Here is a 20,150-nt window from a genome sequence, read left to right on the forward strand (position 1 = left end):
CGCGCGCTCCTGTCCTTGCTGTAAGTGCAGGAGCGGTAAGGAGTCTCTCCTCCTCACACACTCGCACCTCCTCCCCTCACACCGTATCCCGCGCACCCAGCCATGTACCGTTACCTCGGGGAGCTGCTGTGCCGGGGCGCCCAGGCCTCCTGCGCCGCGGACTCGGCCCTGCCCGCCGCCGCCGCCCCTTTCCTCCGCCGTTACAGCCACGCCGCAGACCGGGAGGACGACCCCAACTTCTTCAAGATGGTGGAAGGTTTCTTCGACCGCGGCGCCGGCATCGTGGAGGACAAGCTGGTGGAGGACCTGCGCACCCGGGAGACGGAGGAGCAGAAGCGGCACCGGGTGAGGGGCATCCTGCGCATCATCAAGCCCTGCAACCACGTGCTGAGCGTCTGCTTCCCCATCAAGCGCGACAACGGCGAGTGGGAGGTGATCGAGGGCTACCGGGCCCAGCACAGCCAGCACCGCACCCCGTGCAAAGGAGGTGAGACCCGGAGCCGCCTCCCCCGGAAACAGCGGGGGGGGGGGAGCTCCCCTGGCAAGCAGGGGTGTCGGTGGTGTGGGGGTGTGTTCGTCCATGTGGTGTTTGTGTATTAGTGGTGTAGTTCAGGGGTACTCCAGTCCTCAAGACACCCACCCCAAAGGTCATGTTTTAACGACATCCCAGCTTCAGCACAAATGGCTCAAAGACTGAGTTTCTGATTGAATCAGCTGTGCTGAAGCGGGGGACTGGTGGAGCCAGCTGTGCTGAAGCTGGGATATCCTGAACCTGTGGAGGGGGTGGATTTTGAGGACTGGAGTTGGCACTCTTGGAGTAGATGTCATAGTGGGTGTGTATGGGGATGCTTTCCTGTCTCGTGTGTGGACGTGTGACTGTCAGTGGTTGGGTGTGTCAGTTGATGTACATGAGAATAGAAGTATCCGCTGGCAGATTTATGTGCGGAGAAATGTACTTTATTGGGTAAATGTGGTGCAGCTTTAAGGTCTCCGAAAGTGTTCAATGTGAAATCACCAACACAATTTAGTGACAGAGCAGCAGGGCTCTTCTACTGGTCCTCCAAAGGGGCCGGATTAGGGAACATTAAGGCTAGAAGGGCCACGGGCTTAATATCATTTTTTTGGATATATTTAAAAAAAACATGTAATATTTTGATATTTTCCAAGCATGTGTAGCATCTGCACCATGTATGTTATTTACTAGTGATTTTTAGTGGGAAATTACTTTGCTCCTGCTAATTTCATAATAGTTGCTTCCGCAGCAGTCTGAGGGCCATATTTAGCCCCTGCCACCAGCTGAAGAGGATAGCAGTGCTGCAGTATGTTGGGCAAGTCTATGTTTTCACTTGGTGTAGGAGTACACAGCTGTCATATTGTAAATGGGGATATACTACTGTCACTGAGGGTCATTTAGTGTACGTGTCTGACATTGTGTAGTGTCAGGGCTTTCTATCTCACCCAAAACTAATTGTCGAACGACACTGCTCAAGAACATTACATTCTAGTCAATCAACTCCTTCCGGACTGTTTCAATTAGAGGGGAATTCTTACGATGGTATTTCTGCATTTCTAAACATGAAATTATACAAATTCCACTATGTTCAGTGGCTCTAAAGACTATACAATATTTGTTCCCTTTAATTGCTGCGTGCAATATTTTTCCTTGTCTGTGCAGTTAAGCCAATGATAGAATGATGTCCCTAATTTCCCTCATCGTTTTAGGACGAAAAGAGCATGTTATTTGACTGCATGCATTTCCAAAATCTCCACTGTTGCTGGCCTTTATCAGCACTGAGGATTAAAGTCATTTGAGACCGGGTCCTGTAAAATCTTACAATGCATTGTAGACCCCTGGTAGCAAAGGGGTTAATGTAGGAATAGTTTAGTGTTTGTCATCCAGGGCACCCACACTCCTGTCAGGCACACAGAAGGTATCTTCTCAATTAAAATCACGCTGCCTCAGGGAGGTATTTGTTCATGGTTAACACCCTTTTAGCTTCCATGTATGCCTGTCCGTGGAGGGTCACTTACAGAGGGCCGGGACAGTCACCGATTTTACGTTCTTTTTTGTTAATACCTGTGTGCTTCTTATGGTGACAGTGTAGGTGTACACGCTGCCTAATAATTCTGTTAGTCTCTTGTTTAATTAATCCAGAATGAGGTTGTTTAAAAGTTTCACATTCTTGGATACTGGGTATATAAACTGCTATTTCGCAAGCGCACGCGGGGGGGGGGGGGGGGGTTTGCAGACAAGCTGAACACGGTTCATAGACGTTTTTTGTTTTGTTTACGCAAGCGCCAAGTGTGGGTGAGCATCCGTGCCCGCGCACGAGCGAGACATCCAAATTTAAATAGCGAGCATTTACCTCGTCAAGCACTGCGCAGTCAGCGTCACAGGGGACTCAGCCTTACCTTTTGTCAATAGTGGTCAATAGATGGTGGCATATGCCATTTAAAGTACACCCAATATATTAAACACAAAAAGGCCTTCGTTTTTCTTTCTCGTGACAGAATTCTCCAATAAAGAAATTGGCCAAGGTTGATTTTAAATTAATGATAGAACTCAATCTCTTATGTTGAAGCGAGTTCTGTTGTATCCTTTGGAAAAATAGAGCACCCAGACCTCTTGTCAGGTATAGTCTATGGATAGTATTTCCTAAATTATAAACAAAATGCTTGTACAGAGCGTGGAAAATGTGAACTGTGAGTACACTACACTGTGCTTGAGTGCTGATTTTTTATTTTTTTTTCAAATTCGCGTAGACAATCCATTTTTTCTTTAAATGGTTTTTTTTTTTTTTTTTTTTTTTAAACCAAGCTTTCTCTGCAGTCCAGGATTTCTTCACATAAAATTATTTATTCATTAATCTTTTATGCACCTTTTTTATTAGGGAACCATACATGCAATTAATGGCGTGATCAGTTCAACAACTAGGGGACAACGTCTCTTCCGGGTTATAATTTGAAGTGCCTTCTTGTTCTGGGTCTGCCAGTCCTTGTGACCTTGGATCAAGTTTCCTTCTTCTATGCAACTGTTGGTTAACATAAATATTCAGAAACTGTCACCTGCCTTTATGCTGTATGGTCTCCAATTCAGATCATGGCATGTATGGGTCTGCTTATGATATTGCAGATTATCAAGTCCTGAATAGGAATGGAACGGCAGAGTTGAGAGCAATATTGAGAATAGTAACTGCAACAGGACTATATAGTCTGAAAGTCGATTCATGATGCAAAAGAAACAGTATAGCTAGTCATGTTTTCACTTATGTAAGCCATCAACGTAATTTTTTTTTTTAAAGAAATGTTTGAACATTTACTTGGTAGGATCTAGAGATTGTTTAAAAAGAAATGGAGGCAGAAATTCTAGCTTTGGCTAATTATAAAGTGATGGCTGATACTAGTTTGCTTCCTTTGGAATAGGGAGTGGTAAGAGAAAAATGCTTCAATTCAGAAAGCTTCAGCTGTTGGAATTGATCCAATGGAAACTCTTAGTGCTGAAAAACTAACAAGTAGTGAGTCATACAGTACTTCAGTACTAACCCTTTTCTGTCTTGGTATGCGTTTGCTGCAAAAATATCACAGGATTGGTGTTTTCTGTAATGTTTTTAATGGCAAGGATTTTAGCAAATGGTATTCGTTTGCATGGTTTCTCAGTTAATGCAGTAGTTATGACTCCCTTTTTTTAGAAAGTAAATTGCAAATACGCAATCAAAAGCTATAACTGGTAAAGCCTTTATAAGGACAATTCTTCTTTGAGTTTCTCATCTAGATCTAGAGCATCATGTGTTTTAATCATTTAGCTGTTTCCAAGGACAAATAGTGTTGTCCATATTGCTCAGGCAGATGAGGAATATGGACAGTACTGCGCTAAAGTTTTCATTTATAAAACCATTGTGGACAGGTGGGGCACAGGGACGTAAAGTCTTGTCTGCTATGAATGTTGTGGTGGTATGAATAGTAACAATTACCACTGTGCTGTAGTTAGGCAGGGTCTTGACAATCCCGTTATGGTAAATTACAGTTGTCTGTAAATCTCAAGACGATCTCAAAAGAAAGCAGCCGGTCTCAGGAGGGTAATAGCATAAAATAAGGGGAAACTTCTCAGATAACATGCAAGCTTTGCTGTGGCAATATCTTACTTTCTCTTTTTTTTTTTTCCTCCCTACTTTTATTAGGTATTCGTTACAGCACAGAAGTTAGCGTTGATGAAGTTAAAGCATTGGCTTCCTTAATGACCTACAAATGTGCAGTAGTTGGTAAGTAGTGCATGCTACTTTATTTAAAGTACAACAGGCAAAATACACACTAGGACGGGAATTAATTTCAAACGTTTACTCTTTGGTTCTTTCTGTATTTGTTCAGACTGACACCATAATCCTTATTCATTTTCAGATGTGCCTTTTGGTGGTGCCAAAGCTGGTGTCAAAATTAACACCAAGAATTATTCCGTAAGTATGCACTATGTTCATTGTTACTTTGTTGCATGAACTCTCAAAGTAATTAGTTGGCAGTACTAAAGTGCTAGTACTAAAAATTGAGATTCTTCATTTGCTTCAAACATTCAATCACATTTTCCTGCTTATGTAATCCTACCCCTCTGTGCCCCAATTCCAATAGTTCCTAAAATGTATTGTAGTATCCTAATAAGCAAGAGAAAGGGTTGTGACACTATTAACTGGCAAATACATACTAGCCATGATGGGAGTAAAGTGCTATTGGATTATGGCTCAATAACTAAAAGTTTTATATGGAAATGCAGTGATCTTACAGAAAAAAGTTAATTACTTTTGGGCAGTGATCTCTTTACGCAATAAGTATGTATGTCTTTATTTATATAGCACCATTAATGTATATAGCGCTTCACATTAGTAATACACGTGACAATCGTATAAATAAGAAATACAAATAACAAATCATGGGAATAAGTGCTTCAGACATAAAAGTAACATTTCGGAAGAGGAGTCCCTGCTCCGGGGAGCTTACAATCTAATTGGTGGGGAGAACGTACAGACAGTGTTCTCAAGCATCCCCAAAGTGCATGGAGAGTTGCACAAACTTTCACAGTATTTTTAGAAGGCTGTCATTTACTGAAAATGGCCAAAAATAGGAAGTTACTGTACATGCTATGACAATGTTGCATTAGAAATATTGCTATTTTAAATAATTGATTTAGAATGTAAAAGCTATGCAGGTTTCTAGAGCAGTGTTTATTTTATTTTTATTTTTTCCACGGGTGTCCCTAAAAGGTTTACTGCAATTTTCTGGTGACTTGAAAAATGTACCAAATACAGAAAAACATTTACAATGTATCTGATCTCAGACGTGCTATTTAAGGGTTGGGGTTCCTTACAATGCACTTTTACTGTGTTCACTATAATAACTCCCCTAGTTTTGTGTAATGTAAAATTAAACTAAACAATTTTAACTCACTAAAACTGTTTTTTTTATTTATTTTTTTTGCTTCTTGAGGACTAATCAAATATACTTCCTACCCAAGCTATGGCCAGCAGTATCACCAAATACCAGTGTGCAACTGTACATTTATGGACTTTCCTACGACTACTTAGCAGACTGTTATTATATAGGTGTGCTGAGTGCATTCAATTTGGGGACTCCACGGTGCCTCATACTCCCTCTGGAGACTCAGACATTTCCTTTCTCTTCCCCCCCCCCTCCCCCGTAATGCATCTGATCTCAGTCACGCTATTACAGGATTTGGGTTCTGCAGAATTTCACAATATAATTATAGGGATCCTTAACTAAACAAAGCTGTAAACTACTGGTCTAGAGTCATTCAAACTGCATAATTAATCAGTTTTTCACATCATTACTGTTTCCTATTAAATACGCTTGGTGTATGCAACATATTTTATTGAAGTTTAATTAAAAAAAAGTAGTTACCTGATAGTTGCTCATGTTTGACAACCTTTTCTGTTTTTAAATTAGGACAGTGAGCTGGAAAAGATAACCCGACGATTTACTATAGAACTTGCAAAGAAGGGCTTTATTGGTGAGTATTTGCTATAAAGGCAAAAATTCTATAGCCCCTTTAGTTTCCATGAATTTAATTATAAAGGTTTACACACTGCTTATTCTTAATGTGTTTATATTGTAATGCAGACATTTTTTATGGAGTGAATAGTTGTACCCTTTTATTTTTTTATTTTTTTTACTAACTCAAGTCGCATTTGTGTTTGCCCCAAAATCCAGATTAAATTTAATTCTTGGATAATTGCATGTACTGTACAGGGCAGTAATTGATGTAAACATTTACATTCTCCTTCCAAATTGAGGCAATAGGCATTTGAGAACATTAATATTTAATGTTGCTGTATACAACATTACACTAATGGCCAGTTATATGCTCCACATGCCAACAAAAACTGGGACCATTTTTTTCCTACAGCAATTTCAACCACCCTCTTAATGCTTTTGCCTACTGAATTGTCAACACACCATTTTTATGGGAAGGGGAATGGGATACACCCTGCCTGAGCAATAGAGCCATTCCAAAATAGATTTGAAAGGAAATCCTGAACTTTTTTGTAATGACTGTGACCTCGCAGTGCATGCAAAATGTTTGATTTTGGCATGTCATGTTTTTTCCAGAGCGGCACATCGATAAAATCTTAAATTCTTGTTGTGTAGCATAACTTTCCATCCCAATGATCCTACTTAAAGCATAGTTCTTCCTATTAGAACCGCGGTGGGCAACTCAGTCCTCAAGGGACACCAAAAGTCTGGTTTCCAGGATAGCCCTCCTTCAGCACAGGTAGCTCAGTTGAAGATTGAGCAACTGTGCTGAAGCAGGGATAGCCTTAACTTGACCTGTTAGTGGCCCTTGAGGACTACAGTTACCCACCCCTGTTCTAGAACAATATTCTGTCTTAAATGTGTAATTACTTCTGTTTGCAATTATATTAACATGGTGCATTGTCATAACATTGCATGTGGTAGTATATAGCATGCCTGTGTCTCTACCAGAAACTCACATCCACCACCAGTTTAAGTTCTTTCAAATCTAAGGCTGTCTCACATTTTAATCTGGTCTGTAACTGTTTCATTCGCCCATAATATATATTTTCTTTAACTGTGCATGCAATGTCTTGTATATAATGTATACCCTGTTAATTTATGCAACTGTATTTGTAACCATGTATTATTTGTCCCAACTCTGTGCCCAGGACATACTTGAAAACGAGAGGTAACTCTCAATGTATTACTTCCTGGTAAAATATTTTATAAATAAATAAATACATTAAATAAATGTGTTCTAAAGGATTCTCTTATTTCTTCACTTAATGCATATAATTCCCGGGTCTGTTTTGTTTGTGTGGGTTAAACAAAGGTCATCCTGTGCAGCTCTTCCCACAGGGGCAAAAACGGGTCAATGTGGAAACAAACTCTTACAGCTTGTTAGAAACCCTGAATTTTTTATTTGTCGCTAATCTATGCACTGAAGGACCAAATGAAAGGCTATAGTTTTGTATCCAATTTACCTGCATCTGCGTTCTTAAGTGACGTATACGACGACTAAGATCATGATTATTAATTTCTGTAAAATCTTTCTTGTGTTCTCAAGGGCCTGGTATAGATGTTCCTGCTCCGGACATGAGCACCGGGGAAAGGGAGATGTCCTGGATAGCAGATACTTATGCCAATACGATTGGATACACGGTAATCATATTAATGCATTAAATTCATATTTTAAAGGAGCAATCCATGCAGGCTATTTTTTTGCATAGGGTCTGAGGAGCTGAGCCACATTAATTTCAGCTTCGAGAGACCCTCTGCTTCCAGAGAAGCTTGCATCCGAATGGGGTGCCAGTATCTCCTGCAAGTTTAAAACTCCCACTTCACGTGGGCCAATAGAAAGCTGCACCGGATGCTGTCATGGCTTCCTATTGGCCCACAGGATGCAGGAGCATTGAGAAGCGGCCATTGGCTTAGCAAAGGAGATGGAGCGGCTACCAACACTCCCTACAGAAGTATCTGCAATCAGGGGGTTACCAGAACCAACATTTATGGCGTTCAGCTCTGGGAACCCCCTGCTTTATTTATTTATAAAATATTTTACCAGGAAGTAATACATTGAGAGTTACCTCTCGTTTTCAGGTATGTCCTGGGCACAGAGTAAAACAAATACATGGTTACAAGTACAGTTGCATAAATGAACAGGGCATACATTATATAAAAAAAATTGCGAGCACAGTTAAAAAAATATATATTATGGGCGAATGAAACAGTTACAGACCAGATTAAAATGTGAGACAGCCTTAGATTTGAAAGAACTTAAACTGGTGGTGGATGTGAGAGTTTCTGGTAGGTTGTTCCAGTTTGGGGTGCACGGTAAGAGAAGGAGGAGCGGCAGGATACTTTGTTGAGCCTTGGGACCATGAACAGTCTTTTGGAGTCTGATCTCAGGTGATAGGTGCTGCATGTGGTGGGGGTGAGGAGCTTGTTCAGATAGCTGGGTAGCTTGCCCATAAAGAATTTAAAGGCAAGACAGGAAAGGTGAACTTTGCGCTTAGACTCTAGTGATGACCTATCTAGTTCTTTGAGCATTTCGCAGTGATGTGTGTTATAGTTGCATTGGAGAACAAAACGACAAATTGAATTGTAGAGGGTATCAAGTTTGCTAAGGTGGGTTTGAGGAGCCGAGCCATATACTATGTCTCCATAGTCAATGTTTGGCATTAGCATCTGCTGTGCGATACGCTTTCTGACCAGGAGACTTATGAAGGATTTGTTCCTGTAAAGTACCCCTAGTTTGGCATAGGTCTTGGTTGTCAGGGTATCAATGTGCATCCCGAATGTTAAGTGGGAGTCAAACCATAAGTAATACACACAAGAAAAACCCGCACAGCTTATGCTAACCACAATGAGGTGCTGACTGGATGGAGACTGATTGTATCATATAGGAGAAAAAAGGACCCAGTCTTCCAGCACTCTATCACAACAAATGTAGAATTGTAATTTTAAAATACTTTATTAATAACCAAGAATAAAAAATAGGGTGTTAAAACGTAATTAAATGATGTATTACAACAGCACTTGACTGTATCCTTCATAACCCACCCGAGGTTAGGTGGGTAGATATAGTAATGAGATCCCTAATAGATATTTGGGATCTGGGCGCTATATGTAATAGCTTCCTAAAAGGTATAGGTAATGGGTCTATTGAGGCTCACTAAGAGGTTTGTCTCAGTATCTGTGTATCAGAGCATGTATTCCGCACTCAATTGATATACTGATAATGTAAGTGTTCTATGGCATACTAAGCAACAGGTTTGACCATATCTGCCCCTGCTTAAAATAGCGCTGCTTGCTTGATAGTCTCTCTAGCGTTAATGGTGCTAGATCTATGGTGGAATCATATTGTGCCCACAAATAAAATAAAGCGCAGGCTAATAAGCAAATAACGGATAAGGTATAATGTAGTTGGCATTAATCATGTGTGTGATTTGTTTACCAAGGACACCTATACTGCAGAAAAATGATTGATGTGAACCACCATATATACTGACGATATCGTTGGATATATGGGTGTGCTCTTAGTCCATAGAGCTAACCTATACTGTCAGTAAAGTCTGGGTGCATCAATATTGAGCTTTTTGGTGCAATGTGATTACCAGTCATATATTAACCATTCTGTTATATTCCACATTAATGCACCTAGCTCACACTCATGGTCCCTGTTCCCAAGGCTGAGTGATGCGGTGCATTGAGGAGGCGGCTAATATTAAAGCAACCTTCAGTGTGTGGTGGCTAGAGCTGGTATCAACACAGGTTGAAGACGCTGTTAAATATACACAGCAGCTGTTTAACTGCTCAAAAAGTAGTCTGCCAGTATTCGGTGAGTACACTGACAAAATGCCAACAATGTCAGCTGATAGGTAAGATGGGTGTATGGGGGGTTGCTGATGGAAGGGAGACCACTGAAAGATCACCCTAACCCCTCTACCCTTAATACCAAATGTATAACTAATGCCTGTTTGTAGAAGGGGGGGGGGGGGCGGTCTACCTGTGAGTCGCAAGGTCCCCTATATCAGCGCTGATCTTGGTTATATCAGCGCTGATATGCTCGAGGGCCTGCCTATCTAGGAGTGAGTGAATAGACCCCTTGAAATAGTAGGATCCCGCTGTGCAAAGACACTGCGATCCTAAGTACACATACACGCCGGGGGAAACCGCAAGTCTGGCAACGCGGATCAATATCCAACAGCTGTTGTGTTTGAATCCACAGGTTTCCCGCGTGTGCAGGAGAGAAAATGCCTGGGCATTTTCTCTCCTGCACACGCGGGAAACCTGTGGATTCAAACACAACAGCTGTTGGATATTGATCCGCGTTGCCAGACTTGCGGTTTCCCCCGGCGTGTATGTGTACTTAGGATCGCAGTGTCTTTGCACAGCGGGATCCTACTATTTCAAGGGGTCTATTCACTCACTCCTAGATAGGCAGGCCCTCGAGCATATCAGCGCTGATATAACCAAGATCAGCGCTGATATAGGGGACCTTGCGACTCACAGGTAGACCGCCCCCCCCCCTTCTACAAACAGGCATTAGTTATACATTTGGTATTAAGGGTAGAGGGGTTAGGGTGATCTTTTAGTGGTCTCCCTTCCATCAGCAACCCCCCATACACCCATCTTACCTATCAGCTGACATTGTTGGCATTTTGTCAGTGTACTCACCGAATACTGGCAGACTACTTTTTGAGCAGTTAAACAGCTGCTGTGTATATTTAACAGCGTCTTCAACCTGTGTTGATACCAGCTCTAGCCACCACACACTGAAGGTTGCTTTAATATTAGCCGCCTCCTCAATGCACCGCATCACTCAGCCTTGGGAACAGGGACCATGAGTGTGAGCTAGGTGCATTAATGTGGAATATATCAGAATGGTTAATATATGACTGGTAATCACATTGCACCAAAAAGCTCAATATTGATGCACCCAGACTTTACTGACAGTATAGGTTAGCTCTATGGACTAAGAGCACACCCATATATCCAACGATATCGTCAGTATATATGGTGGTTCACATCAATCATTTTTCTGCAGTATAGGTGTCCTTGGTAAACAAATCACACACATGATTAATGCCAACTATTATACCTTATCCGTTATTTGCTTATTAGCCTGCGCTTTATTTTATTTGTGGGCACAATATGATTCCACCATAGATCTAGCACCATTAACGCTAGAGAGACTATCAAGCAAGCAGCGCTATTTTAAGCAGGGGCAGATATGGTCAAACCTGTTGCTTAGTATGCCATAGAACACTTACATTATCAGTATATCAATTGAGTGCGGAATACATGCACTGATACACAGATACTGAGACAAACCTCTTAGTGAGCCTCAATAGACCCATTACCTATACCTTTTAGGGAGCTATTACATATAGCGCCCAGATCCCAAATATCTATTAGGGATCTCATTACTATATCTACCCACCTAACCTCGGGTGGGTTATGAAGGATACAGTCAAGTGCTGTTGTAATACATCATTTAATTACGTTTTAACACCCTATTTTTTATTCTTGGTTATTAATAAAGTATTTTAAAATTACAATTCTACATTTGTTGTGATAGAGTGCTGGAAGACTGGGTCCTTTTTTCTCCTATATGATACAGTCAAACCATAAGCCCAGGTATTTAAAACTAGTGACAGGGGTTAGGGTGGTGTTAGCGTTGGTTCTAATCAGGAGCTCAGTCACTGGAAGCTTTACAAATTTAGTCTTGGTCCCAAATACCATTTTTACAGTCTTGTCAGTGTTTAAAATCAGTGTTTTGGGAAATCCAGTTTTCGAGTCTCAAAAAGTCAGACTGAAGTATGTGTTGAAGGTCAGAGAATCTATGGCTGTGTGCATATAGGATTGTGTCGTCTGCATACATGTGTATTGAGGCTTCAATCCCATGTTAAAAAATAAAAAATGGCCAGCTTAGATTGCTACTAAGTTTCTGTTTAATTAGGCAAACATTCGTACGAATTGATACAAAAAAAATCAAAACAAAGACTGACAGTAAATTTGTAGTACTGTCTGACACATTTGGACTACTGATTCATATGGTGCTCATTGTGCTTGTCGGAGCCAAGGAAAAAAGCTCAGCCAGGTTTTTGTTGTCTTTGCAAATGTGTTCTGTATGCCTGTCTTGGTGAGAAATATTCAATGAAGGAGAATCTGCCTCTCAATGGACTTTTTGTTCCTTCTTAAACCATTGATTTTCCCAAGACCTCTCGGCTCCAAAACAAATTACCCTATTAATGGGGGGAAATCCTCCATCTTAATTGCTTAGAACTTCAAGCTGCTTTGCATTTACCCGGAGCATTTCTGCATTTCCTACATTACAAATATTGCTCTTACGTTGCATCTAGCGATCTTGGTTTGAAGTGTTTCTCACAAATGCAGTGAAGTTTTTGTACGGTAGCTGTATTTGTCTGGAGTAGATTCATGTTTGTGTCTGAAGTGTTTTCTAGCACAATGGGATGTGCAGTATCCCATTTTATAAAGCACTTTCAATTGCTAGATTCAGAAATGTTGGCAGACTTGCCAATTCTAGTCTGCCAACTAAAAACCAATGTGTAAGTACCAAGTAGCCAGGTAAAATGTGCTTAATTAAATAGTTAAAAAATAAACTAGTGATACCCAACCTTCTGTCTAAATTAGACCCCTTTACTTCTCTCCACCTCGCCCCCCCCCCCCAATTATATAACACATGTCCTGCCCCCATCCCCTGCTCCGAACAGACTCTTTGGCCCATAAATACTGTGCTCTGTCCTGTTCTCACGGGATTCCCTCCTGGTGAGGGTGGTTGCCCAGGCAGTCTCTTCATGGATGAAAGGGAAGATCTGAGCTCTTTTGTAGATGGTTTTGTTGCAGTGAACAAGACCTAAAATTCTTCTGGCTCTGGATGATATGCCGTCTCTGCAGCAGGTTGAGCTGGGAGACAGAGGACCTAGTGTGTAGCATTTCCTATGCATTTTAAGATTGCATTGGTTTCAGAGTTGAACAGAATTACGACATGTGAGACTTATGAAACGAAACTATTAGTTTAGACTCGCTGTAAAACAGCCTGATTAATCCCAAGTTTGTAATGTCACATGTAGACCATAGGTTTGGGTTCTTCCACTCTGCGGCAGGTAGGATATGTTCTGTGTAATAAGTAAGCAGACTCAATTGCTATAACTGGTTTTTTTCTAACTGCTTATCTTGGATATCCTTGTCATTAGGCCCTTGATATTTTTGCTTATCCAGGCTATTCCAAATGACTTGCAGGCCAGAATTTCAATCACTAGCCAGCTTAATGAGGTTTATGCATACAACTCTTTTGTTAACAATCCTATAAGAAGCTTTTGATTCTTAGACCAGTTATTTGCTGCTGTTGAGCTTCTATCATAATCTTGGCTTGATTTTGAAAATTGAGGAGCTTATATTAATGTCTGTTTTCTGGAGGGGTGTGCGGGTGGATGTGATATATTCGAAAACATTTTTTACAATAATAAACAGTAACATATTGGCTCCGATGTCTTCTGTATACAGACCTGAATGCTAGAACCTATAAAAGTTGCATTTTGAATGTTTAGGGCAAATTCTTCCACTTATAAAATATGTAGGTAGGTCTAAACCAAGGGCGGCCAACTCCAGTCCTCAAGGGCCACCATCAGGTCAGGTTTTAAGGATATCCCTGCATCAGCACCGATAATGCTGTTGAAGACTGTGCACCTGTGCTGAAGCAGGGGTATCCTTAAAACCTGACCTGTTGGTCCTTGAGAATAAGTTGGCCACCCCTTGTCTAAAGTACTTTTTTTTAATTTAAATATAAATATGTTGGGCTGCTATTGGGTTTTTCACAATTACAATAAAAACTTGCTGCTGATATATTGCAGGATATCAATGCCCACGCCTGTGTGACCGGTAAACCCATCAGTCAAGGAGGTATTCACGGACGTATATCTGCCACAGGTCGTGGTGTATTCCATGGCATTGAGAACTTTATCAATGAGGCTTCATACATGAGCCAGCTGGGAATGACGCCTGGATTTGGGGACAAGACTTTTGTAATTCAGGTAACCAATATGTTGGTGTCCTCTACATTGTGCTGCACCATCTCATTCTGTCATATATACATATGTAAATATACGCACGTATACGTATCACTAGAATTCATTCCCTACAGCAACACATGCTATTTAAATCTGTTGTAAGCAACAAGGCATCTCACAGGTTTCTTTTCAGAATTTCTCTCCCTCAAACTTAGTTTGGCTCTGGTAGTTTTAATCACATTCGTCTTTATGCACGCAGATCAGTTTTGCAAGAACCAATTTGTTTTGATATAGAGTTCTTCTCTTCCTATCAGGGGTTTGGTAATGTGGGTCTACACTCCATGCGGTATCTCCACCGTTTTGGTGCTAAATGTGTTGGCATCGGTGAAATTGATGGAACCATCTGGAACCCGGAGGGAATTGACCCTAAAGAGCTTGAAGATTACAAATTGGTAAGTGATGGACTTTTTATGTAATGCTGCCAGTTATTAAACATGAAAATGACTTGCATTTCACTAGGTAATCTAGACAAGTTGTGCCCACTCTTGTCCTCAAGAACCTCCCACCCCCACAAGGTCAGGTTTTCAAGATATCCCTGCTTCAACACAGGTGGCTCAGTCTGTGCTGAAGCAGGGATATCCTGGAAACCTTACCTGTTGGGGTGTCTTGAGGACTAGAGTTGAGCACCACTTGTCTAGACGTTTGCATGGAAATTGTAATGATATTTTTTTCATTGTTCTTGTGCCAACCACAAGGGGGCATTGTTTCCGTATGTGGCTTTACCTCTTGAGTTTTCTTTGCTGTGTTTTTTTTTTTTTTAAGTTTGAAGCGGGGTCTTGGAGCTGTGTGTTTTTTTTAGTTCAGGGGGCCCCCCGATTTCCTGAGATACTTACATTTGACGGGGATGCCGGCTGGGCACAGAATTTCTGTTTAAAGTTCCCAATGTCATCCCTTGCGGCTTATTGGTCGTGTGCTTCAGGGCCTGTAAACAAAGTGAGATAAAGGCATCTTCTGATGTAAGTATCTCGGAGCAGCAGGTGGTCCCCAGAGCTGACATTAACTTTGTTCAGATCCATTGACCCCCTGCTTCACGCACACGGAAGAAATGTTTTTAAACTCAAAGCTCCTTTAAGAATCTTGTATAGTACTGTTGATCATTTCACAACACCATCTTTACTCCAGCAGTATATACTTATTTTCTCGTAAAGTTGAAATCCTTATGTTTTTTGTGATTTTCAAACATTACTAGTTAATGTCTCAATTCTGTTTCAAAGCCGTTCAAATTGTGTTTTAAACCCAAAAAGCATTCCAAGTTGTTGTAAACATCATTAAAGAATCGGGCACATTTAATTTTGCGATGAGGGGGAAAATAATCTCTGCTCTTTGTGCACCAAATAGCAACACGGAACAATTGTTGGGTTCCCGAAGGCTCAGCCCTATGATGGGAACATCCTAGAAGCAGATTGTGACATTCTTATCCCTGCTGCCAGTGAGAAACAGCTAACCAAGTCCAATGCTCACAAGATAAAGGCAAAGGTAACTTGTTGCTGTTAACTGGGCATTGTAAGACATTGAAAGGCCCTACTGTGTTTTGCAATGGTTAGATTTATGCAACGTGTACATTGTTTCAGATTATCGCAGAAGGTGCCAACGGCCCTACAACCCCAGAGGCTGATAAAATCTTCCTTGAGCGAAACATCATGGTCATCCCAGTAAGTAAAACATCTTTTGTTTTGGTTTATTTAATGTTTTGATCCAAATTAATTCTGATACGTATACTGATACTTTTACAATTTTAAAATGCATTGAACAAAAATGGCATTTTACGTAGCTGGGTGTTTGTAGTGCCAATCCTAAAATTACCAACTATTGTGATCAATTAATCTGTCCCCATTATCCTCAGTACATTTAAATGTTTCCCTGCAGTGACGTAAAATGACATTTTCATACTGTATATTGCAGGATCTGTACCTGAATGCAGGGGGTGTAACAGTGTCTTATTTTGAGTGGCTGAAAAACCTCAATCATGTCAGCTATGGCCGCTTAGCCTTCAAATATGAACGGGACTCAAACTACCATTTACTCAGTATGTATTGGTTTACTCTTCAGCAATAGTCCCTCTATCCCGTTATTTTGTAACTTGTTTAATATAATTCCTTTTTGTCCCATTAGTGTCTGTCCAGGAAAGCTTGGAAAGAAAGTTTGGGAAACATGGCGGTGCTATTCCAGTTGTGCCAACAGCGGAGTTCCAGGCTAGAATATCTGTAAGTACAGGGGTTGCACATGGAACAGCAGGCATGGGTGGATGTGGCAAACCTTTGCATGGTAACACACCTCAGCGATCAGTAGGACCTGTTACAAAATAGATAAAAACTTGTTGGAACCAAACAGGCAGCTACAAATATTTGCACTGATCCCTTGTATACTGGAAAAGGTTATTTCCCAATAACCAGAGTTAAAATAAATGTAAGACTGAGAATGTGACCATAATGTTTAATGTACAAATTGAACTATGAATCCTAATTGAGACTTCTGCTTACTCATTACATCACAAATGACATGTAAATGTATGTGAATATGGGATGCTTGTAAATGTATGTGAATATGGGATGCTTGTATGAGGAGTTATTGCATGCAGCAGCGTAAAGTTAATTCCAAATGAAACAATCCATTTTTAGAATAGGGTAGCATTGTAACTTTTATAATAAACAAACAAATGTTATGAAATGTACTTTTACGGGATGATCCAGGCTATCCAAAGCTAATACAACTTAAAGTACAACTTGTATAAATCCGGTGGTGATACTACATTTTCGTGGATGGTAGAAAAAAAGAATAGTTGTGCATTAAATATTAAAGTAGTAGGATGTGGGACCTCGCCTGAAGAGCTTGCAGCCTGAAGTCCACGTCGTGCATACAAAACGTATGTCAATATGAGATCAACAATACACAAGCAAGTGTAAACACTGTATTTAAAAGCACATGAAAGGGTTATTGGTCAGGCACATGCAATCCTTGATTTTATTAATACAAATGCTTTGCTGGCATCAATTATGCCTCACAAGTCTTGGTGTGTCAGGAAAATGAGGCAGTTGCAGAGTTTGTAATTAAAATGTTTCTGTAACTGCACATACTGAATTGACACTTAGAATTAATTCTTTCTTTGCATCATGTTCTTTAGTATTGCTATAACCTCTGTTTTCCATGCAATCATAAAAAGTAGCCAAAAATCTGTTACACAAGGCACTCTGAATTAGAGATTGAAATACTCGGTTATTGACCAGCTAGGGAAATCCGACCCATTTCCAACAATAGATTTGTAAATCCAATCCCAAAATATCCTTGCCAAACACTGATCAAAAAACAATGTGCAGATTGAGATCTCATAAATAAACTTATGTATTGGTGTGACACGTCAATCTGATATACTAACACTTCCAAACCATTTTATTTATAAAATGTTTTACCAGGAAGTAATAACAATATGAAATATTGTTTTTCATATACCAGAGAATTGGGGGGGAGGGGGTGGGGTGGGAAATACCAAGAGACCTGAGTAATATACCTTGTTTTCCCTGCTTTAACTCTAAACATTGTCTTGTCCAAATAAACCACATGTAAGTCTTCAGAGATATTGCACATGCTCAATGTCTGTTTTTAAATGTCCGTGCCTAAATATTTTAGAATTCCTGTGTCCTATTTATAACCAAAGAATGGACTAGTTTGACAGTTAATCTCTTATGAACATTTTATACTGTATCCCCCCCTTTTACATTGTAACAGTAAGCTAGTTACTTAAATCTTGAGTTGTTTAGGATCTTGATTTAAGCTGATTTTTCTTTGGCAGGGTGCATCTGAGAAGGATATTGTCCACTCGGGCTTGGCATACACCATGGAGCGTTCTGCAAGAGTAAGAAACATTTTGCTTCTTTCTGCTAAATGTAAATGTGTAGAATGTATATTATGCAGGCTTTAAAGTACTTCATAGTTTCCCATTGATTGCCTATATCAACAATGTATTTTCATTGTAGGACATTCGTTGCTAAAGTTTTAGTCACTGAAGTTGCCTAATAATTTTTTTGTATTTTTCCCGTTCCAGCAAATTATGCGCACTGCTATGAAGCACAACTTGGGTTTGGACCTGAGAACAGCTGCCTATGTCAATGCCATAGAGAAAGTGTTCAAGGTGTACAATGAGGCTGGCTTGACATTCACATAAAGACCAGGAAATGTGGATCCTGCTGGACATCCATCTTTTGCAATCCTCTTCAGAAAATATTTCATATCATGTAACCACATGACTTATTTTTTTCCACTTTTGCCTCATCATAGAGGACACTAGTTCAAAATGCTTCCGTCCATATCAGTATAGGCCATTTTCCTGTTTTTATTTGTTGAAACTTACACTAAAAGTGTATCTAAACCAAAGTAGCCCAAGATGGGGACGTAGGAAGTATAGGATTAAATACTGATACAGTTGGCCAATAGTTTATCTATTTACACTTATATTAATTCATGGCAAATAAGTGGCTTACTTTAGCTGTCATTCTACTGACCAGAAACGGTTTTGCTATAAGGCCATTTGGGGTGTCACGTATAGTCCATTTTCCTGCCCAAATTATACAATTTCTCTTGAGAGAATGAAGGCTTCAACTATTTTTGTTACAGTTGATTATTCTTTATACATTGCTGCAGTCAGCATCCTTTAAGTTGTATGCTTCCGTTCTATTATTACGTTTGTGCATTCTGTATTTCTGATCACGATTTGGCAGATGCATTTGGCATGTAGCAAAAACTTGTGCCACAATTGTTGTACTGTAACTAGTTTTCCTCTGTTTTGTCAGTTGGATACTATATTACAAGAAATCACATACACTCAATGCACTTGTGTTTGGTACAGTGAGGGACAGGCCTTCTATAGAGTTTCAGGAGAGTCTTTCAATGACTTGTTGCACATTAACCTCTGCAGGCCACATTTTAACCTTTGCTGCCGACACCGAACTTGTTCGAATCATGTTTAACATCAACACTACCAGCTATGATTTAAAATACTGCCTCTAGATGCAATCTAAAAAAAGCTGGCAAATATGTAGATATATTTTAACCACATCATTGTATAAAACATGCTCTCTGTGCAACTTTCCAAAATTACAGTGCTGATTTTGGTTAAAACCTGCGACTAGATTACATTTGTTTCTTCACGGAGGAATAGTTTTAACATGACGTTCATTTTTATATTTTCCATGTGGCCATTCATAATACTTTAAATGTTTTCCGAAGCCATGCAGGCCTCCTGAAAGGGCTCATTCGGGTTCATTTTCTTTTCTTTTTTTTCCCTCCTATAAGTTTGCATCAATTGTTTGAGTCAGACCCCTACAGGTTTTTTGTTTTTGTCCCCCCCATTGGATTCTGAATCTTACAGCCACGTGACCAGTAAACCACTCATCTAAACGCAAAGCTAGTAATATGAAACGTAATCCTCGACATTTTTTTTAACCTCTCCAAGGCCTTGCGTAAAGTATGTTAACAAATGTTTTTTTTTATGACATTCTGCCACTAGTTCCAAATGTTATTTAAGGAACAGCTTAGGACATGTATGAAATATATACTTTACTTTTTTTTTTTTTTTTTTTTCTATGACTTGACAAAATGATCAAAACAGATATTAAAAGTCAACCTTTCCAAGACTGTTTTCCGGTTTGGTTTTTTATTAACATGGCATATTCTGCTAATGCTCTAAAGGTTCTTATTACCAAGCAAAATGTACACTATGATTCAAATAGGAGTGGAATCTAACGGTAGAGTAGGTCACAAAGGTCGCGCCTCTGGGCACCAGGTCGGTCCTGTGCCTAATCTGCAATCAAAATGATGATGAACTGCTTTGCAGACTCCTCGCCACCTGAAGGGTTTGTTTGCTGATCAGGCTCTTGATTGACCTGGAGCCCAGAAGTGTGAACGTTGACTTTCAGGTTGACATTATACGGTGTGCTTGCTTGGGTAATATTCCCCTTTTGCCCTCTTTGAATTTACTGTTAATTTTACCTGGTGGGAATGCCAACAATGGAATGGCGGATTGCACTTTTCGTTTTAAAATCT

General features: G+C 40.2%; 1 protein-coding gene across 1 annotated transcript; it reads left to right on the top strand.

Annotated features, from left to right (window-relative positions):
* LOC142501119 (glutamate dehydrogenase, mitochondrial) lies at window positions 1-19,741 on the top strand. Its single transcript, XM_075610505.1, has 13 exons — window positions 1-487; window positions 4,179-4,259; window positions 4,396-4,451; window positions 5,950-6,013; window positions 7,586-7,680; window positions 13,899-14,078; window positions 14,369-14,506; window positions 15,453-15,590; window positions 15,686-15,766; window positions 16,017-16,140; window positions 16,227-16,318; window positions 17,902-17,964; window positions 18,154-19,741. The coding sequence occupies exons 1-13, from the start codon at window positions 103-105 to the stop codon at window positions 18,271-18,273; spliced, it is 1,617 nt and encodes a 538-aa protein (XP_075466620.1). The 5' UTR covers window positions 1-102; the 3' UTR covers window positions 18,274-19,741.
* The last annotated feature ends 409 nt before the right edge of the window (window positions 19,742-20,150 follow it).

The sequence above is a fragment of the Ascaphus truei genome, chromosome 8 (assembly GCF_040206685.1).
Source record: "Ascaphus truei isolate aAscTru1 chromosome 8, aAscTru1.hap1, whole genome shotgun sequence".
Taxonomy (NCBI): Eukaryota; Metazoa; Chordata; class Amphibia; order Anura; family Ascaphidae; genus Ascaphus; species Ascaphus truei.